The sequence below is a fragment of the Gopherus flavomarginatus genome, chromosome 8, assembly GCF_025201925.1.
Source record: "Gopherus flavomarginatus isolate rGopFla2 chromosome 8, rGopFla2.mat.asm, whole genome shotgun sequence".
NCBI classification, from domain to species: Eukaryota; Metazoa; Chordata; order Testudines; family Testudinidae; genus Gopherus; species Gopherus flavomarginatus.
The window spans coordinates 22,739,075-22,745,074 of record NC_066624.1 but is presented as its reverse complement, the minus strand read 5'-3'; the positions used below and the strand labels follow the sequence as shown (position 1 = coordinate 22,745,074).

The following is a 6,000-nucleotide window of genomic DNA, read 5'->3' as shown; positions in this document are numbered from 1 at the left end:
GATGGTGACCACAGTAGTGGTCATAGTTTTGCTGCCCATATGCCTTGCTTGGGGTGAGCAGAAGGATTTCACTGCTTCCACTCCCCAGAGTTCTCCTGTGCAAAGCCTCTTTACTTGGACTTCCTATTGGTATCAGACTTTCACCCAGAGATAATCTCAATGAGATAGTGACATTCCTTTTCAGGAATCAATAGAAAGTGACAGCAAATGCATCAGCAAGTTCAGAAAACAGTCAAAATATTATCTTAATTGACATTTTATTCCACTTTTATTCTGTATTTTGTTTTCTTTCTCTTTCTAAACATTCACCCCAGATAGGTTTTATGATTAATTTAATGCCATTTCTTGTCCTATTGGCATTGTCAGGGTTACTGATTTATTTCAGTTCATATTCTCATTATTTCAGTTCTATAAAAGCCTCGTTTCATTTTATTCCTTTTACAGTTACTCTGCAACCTTCTCTTTCTCTCCTCCACCTGGGGCTCTAGCTTTCAATTTAGCAGGAGGCTGAAGGTAAAGATTGAGCTGAAGCCCAATAATTACATCTTCTCACCCAGAAAAACAGAACCATCTATTTTTTGTACAGATAGAAGAAGCAGTGAGCTGCTCTGAAATCCCATAAGCAAACCCACAAAAACAATAGTTATTGCTTGTCAGAATAATAATAACAAAAATGTCAGCTTCCATAATTTGAAAAATGTATTTGGCTGGATTACACTGTATTGCAGCTTTTGCATTCAAGAAGGACACAAAGCAGGACTGTCAGCTGGAATCCTGTGCTCTGGGAATATCTGGTTCTACCTGCAGGAATATTTGCCCCCTGATCAGTTTGTCACTAACAAAACAGTTCTCATTAGTAGGCATTAAGCACATGAGTGTCACCAGAAGATTTTTTGCCAGCTCTTACATTCTTTGATTAATTCTCATCATAACCAGGCCCTACACTTTCTGACGTTTCTCATTCAGTCTTTGCCATATAATCCTTGGATCCTCTGAAATCTTGGGGAGGTTTTTGTGTATTTCTCCTATGAGTGTGAGCGAGTCCTGAAATAAAAGAAAACTGCAGTGAGGCATTTTATTTTGGACTCCTACCATCTGTCACATACTACAATGATACAGGCCATCTTAAGGGCCAAATTATCCCTTGTGCAGAGCTACTCATAGAAGGGCCAGCAAATTTAATGAGTTACAGCTCACAATATCCGGCAGAACATTGCATCAGAGAATGAGGATTCTCCCCACATCAGAGTGAGCAGGATGTGAGAACCAGCAAACCAGAGAAATCCCAGGGATCTCAGGACAACAGAGATGGGTAGGGGCAAAGAGGCTCACTGCCTTTACTCAGTTCCCTAGGTGCATGCCCATGCTGTCAGGGCCTATTGCAACCCACTCCAGAAGGCTTCCCTAGCATGAAAGTAGGAATCCATGGGACAGAATGCTAATCGGGTCAACATTATCTTCCAAGAGGAAATCCCTTTCGATCTGTCGATGCTGCTGCAGACCACTCATCTCCTCAGACATAATACAGAAACAAAGAGTCTGAATAGCAGAATATGGAGTTGGAAGGGCTTCTGTAACACTGACAGATGGAAAGAGTATGTTACAAAGTCACTCTTCCTCCTTTTCCCCTGAGTCTATGGCCAGTTTTCACTCCCCTCCGTTGCATCAGGTACTCATGAACCTTGATGATGAGTATGGTGTACATACTTAGATAGGTTAGAATGAAGAGTAGTGGGAAAACTAGCAACTACAAAACTCGTTTCAGGTACAAGACAGGGTGATTTGAGAATCCATAAGATAAGGGATGAAGTGTGCATGCCAAGCAGGAGAATATTGTAAATGAAAAACTTCTGCCTTCCAGATCTACAGTTCACAAGGTGGCTGCCATCTTGAGCTCATTGAAGCTTTAAGGAAAAATAGACAAGGTTTCTATCTGAAACCTCACGAGAACACTTTTTATTTTGATGAAATTCGAGTGGCAGCACCATAATACAGTCCTGGTTAAGAAAGAGGAATAGGAACAGCCTCCGCGACATTAAAACTGCCTCTGCATCCATGCAACGTGGCAGTCACCTTGCGCCTCATTCCTTGAAAGAGAGAAGATGGGACGGAAGCCTGTGTGCATGTAACCAGAAAACATCATATAACAATGATATAATTTACTATGTTCCTGGCTAGCCAATCAGAAAACAGATCATGGGAAATCAATCCAGACACGGCCAATTAAAATCTCTGGAAAATGGTGAGCCAGATTTTCAGCTGATGTAAACCAGAGTAGCTCCATAGATATGATCAGCACAAGGTGAGGATCTAGCCCCATGCAGGTTAGTAACAACATGGGTCCAGATTCCATCCCGACTCACATTGCATGCAGGTCTATGTGACCGCATGGTCATAAATCAGGATGCAATTTGGCTCACGGATTCCTCAACTGCAAGTGTGTACAAAATGCACCGGAGTGTTTGTTCTAATAACATTTGCTTACTTTGACATAAATCTGTTCTTCTAATTTATCTTGGAATAAAGCATTCTCCACTAAAGTCTTCTTTTGTCTGAGAAAGGTAATCTTGGCCAGTTCTGTCCATTTTTTCTTACAATCATGGCATTGTGAAGGCTGGTGTAGTTTAGTTTCTTTCACCTGTAAGATGAGAAGTTGAAAAAATGAATGAGTAACATATATCTTAGCAAGGTGATTGCTTCTATTAAAAAATAACAAATAAAAAAAATATATATAGCTTTTGAACAGAAAGAATTGCTCTTCTAGGGAGCCATAAATTACTTTATAACCTTTTTCACAATATCATCTTGATGAGCCGGTCTGAATGACTTTTACACTAAACTACATTTGCTTTCCCCCATGTGCTACCCTTTCTAGCAGCAGTAACTTTGTTTCATTTAAGGTTAATCTGATTTTTTTTCAGCCATCATATCACTGACTGGTAATACAACAGATTTTTCTTGTAGTAGGCTAACTGAAAGCTATATGTCATCTTTTAAAAGATAATAAATATCTTCACAGCTTTTAAGAAAAATAAACTTTTAAGAAAAAGAACCCTAAAGAGATATTGGTTCAAATATGTATATACAGTTCTGAATTAAAACCAAAGTAAAATTGTACAAGCAGTTTCATTCAAGTGTTGAATGACAATATTTATTAAAGTCTGTGTTAATTTATTTACCACAAAATCTTGAGTGTGCTTAAAGGCTTTATACAAATCTCAGGATAGAATATCTATATAGGATTTGAGTTTGATCTCACTTACACAGATGTAAATCAGGACTAACTCCATGGAATTACACCAGAGTAAAACCAATGTAAGCAAAAGAAGAGTCAGGCTTACAGACTGTAACAAATTTATTAGTAGCTGTTTTTTATTACATTTTAGCGTAATGAAAGAAGGTAAGTAGCTGTAATTTCAAAACTGTTTAAAAAATGAAGCTCTTGATATCCCAGAACTGACTTTCAAAAACACCAAAAAGAAAGAAACAAGTAAAAAAAAACAAATCCCACTATTCTCTGCTCGCTTGGCACAGGGTTAGCTGATGAATGGTTTAACAATTACTTTTACATGCTGTATGGCAGTAAATTAAAGCAAATGTATGTGGTAGTAACTGAAGCAAAATACATGACTGCAATTATTATTCAACACTCATTTTTTGGTTCTATCAATATTATTCTCCAATGCAGACATGCTGTACCCATTTCAAACGAGGCACAGACACTTTCCAACACCAAGATTTATGGGTAAAGGCATCTGTAGGTGATGACTGTCACAGTAACATATTCAAAACCCCTTACAAATACAAAGTTAGAATTCAAGGATCACTGGAGAATAAACAACAGTTTTGTGATTCCTGACACACACACAGTGGAAAGAAGCGTTGTTTGTCTCAGTCTGCCTGTCCTATGGGAAAGGAGCACTGGGCTGGCAGAAAAGAACAGCCTTCCAAACTGTTAAAATGACACATGCACATCTTACCAAACTCACTGATGCAACCCAGATTCTATCAGGCACATTTTATTCTTTAGGCAAGTGTTAAAAATTAAAGGTTGGCCAAAAAAAAAAATAATCAAAGAATCAGGAATTTAGGAATGTTTCTATTAAAATATGTCTAAACACTTCTTGTTTTTCGTGCAAAAGAGTGACAAATAAAAGCCAACAATTTTCCATGTAATCTTAGCTTAAAAGGTATTTTGCTAATGTGTCATTCACAGTGACAAGGGCTAAAGTCATACCTATGTGCTAAAATATTTTATCTTTGTCTCCGTGGATATTATCTTTTTTATCTAGGAACACTGATGTCAGTTTTCCAATCAAAAGCTAAACCATGCCACAGGCCAGATACATCCATGGCCAAGTGACCCTAAGGTGAAGATCGATCCAGCAATATTCACCCTTCTGAAAAAACACTCCCCTACTTGACACATTCTTATATTCCCTAGAGAAGCATGACCTCAGGAGACACCAGGGACTGCAACCAGGGCAGAGAAGGGGCATAAGGGGTGAGCTTTTTCATGCCTTCCCTTCTTGCAATCAGGAAACATCTGGCCCAGAATGTATTAGCTCTGGTCAAGTGTATGTTTACACATATTTCTGTTTCTGTGCTGGTGTCTTGATAGCCAGTCCTAATTCCGGACTACAATAAAGAGTTTATACAAAAGGGGAGAGGAAGGGCTCTCATATTTTACTCTCCCAGGCTGCCCTGGAGGTTCCAGTCATCCACCACTTCTTTTGACTGCAATCCTGTCAGCTCTCTGTGGCTGAAGTAGCAAGACAGCTTCTGACCTCTTTTGAGCAGAGCCAATGCCTCTTTGTACATAAACCAATGTGGGCACTGTTATAGTGGGGATGCCAAACCTCCTGGAAAGTGAGCACGTTTCCACAAGTCACTTCCAGAACGGTTCTGTACACAAAAGAGCAAGGGCAGCCTGACAAGCATCACTTACAACTCTACTCCCCAGTTAACCTAACGGTCATAGAAGTTGACAATAACTATCCACCCCTGCCTCTGTGAATTACTCATATCATATATAATGTCTCAATGAAAAATCAGAATTTTGTCAGTAGGCAACATTTTATATAATTTTGCTATTTACTAAAAGCATTTCTGCAGCATGGTCTTTAAAGAGAAAATCAGATACACAAATCCTGTAGTCCTCACTAAAGCAAAACTCACAATGAAGTCAACAGGAGTTTTGCACAAGTAAGGATAGCAGGATGTGACCTGTATTAAGTATCAGAGGGGTAGCCGTGTTAGTCTGGATCTGTAAAAGCAGCAAAGAATCCTGTGGCACCTTACAGACTAACGGACGTTTTGGAGCATGAGCTTTCGTGGGTGAATACCCACTTCGTCAGATGTATGTAGTGGAAATTTCAAGGGGCAGGTATACATATGCAGGCAAGCTAGAGATAATGATGTAGTTCAATCAGGGAGGATGAGGCCCTGTTCTAGCAGTTGAGGTGTGAAAACCAAGGGAGGAGAAACTGGTTTTGTAATTGGCAAGCCATTCACAGTCTTTGTTTAATCCTGAGCTGATGGTGTCAAATTTGCAGATGAACTGAAGCTCAGCAGTCTAGTTGCATATATATACCTGCCCCTGGAAATTTCCACTACATGCATCTGACGAAGTGGGTATTCACCCATGAAAGCTCATGCTCCAAAACGTCCGTTAGTCTAAAAAGTGACTAACTTTTTTCAACTTTTCTTTAGCAGCCCTCCAACCAACCAACAGGCATGATTTATGTTTTGGTTACAGTACCTGTTTCATTGTTTCACTGATATTTTTCAGATGGATTCTGTTCACTATCTGATCAGGAATAGTACAGTTCAAGTCACCTGTCACTGGCTTCTCTGAAGTAAATCCACGCTGCAGATCTTTATGTTTGCTGCTGTTTGATTGCTTAGAGTTCAACTGACAATGGATCTGGTTTATCTTAATGGCACAAAAAGACTGCAGAGCATCCAATTCTTCATCTGATACTTCAGTGATTTCTGTTA

At 39.3% G+C, this 6,000-nt stretch overlaps 1 protein-coding gene across 5 annotated transcripts in view; it reads right to left on the bottom strand.

The window, feature by feature from the left end:
- Positions 1 to 238: 238 nt before the first annotated feature.
- The window catches only part of C8H8orf48 (chromosome 8 C8orf48 homolog), a 38,584-nt gene continuing 32,822 nt past the window's right edge, over positions 239 to 6,000 (bottom strand). For all 5 annotated transcript variants that reach the window (XM_050964699.1, XM_050964698.1, XM_050964701.1 and 2 more), the window contains 3 exons: positions 5,762 to 5,994; positions 2,486 to 2,638; positions 239 to 1,044 (listed from right to left, as the gene is read on the bottom strand). In XM_050964699.1, the coding sequence (XP_050820656.1) occupies positions 940 to 1,044; positions 2,486 to 2,638; positions 5,762 to 5,994 (491 nt within the window). In that variant the 3' untranslated portion in view covers positions 239 to 939. The remainder of the gene's footprint in view (positions 1,045 to 2,485; positions 2,639 to 5,761; positions 5,995 to 6,000) is intronic.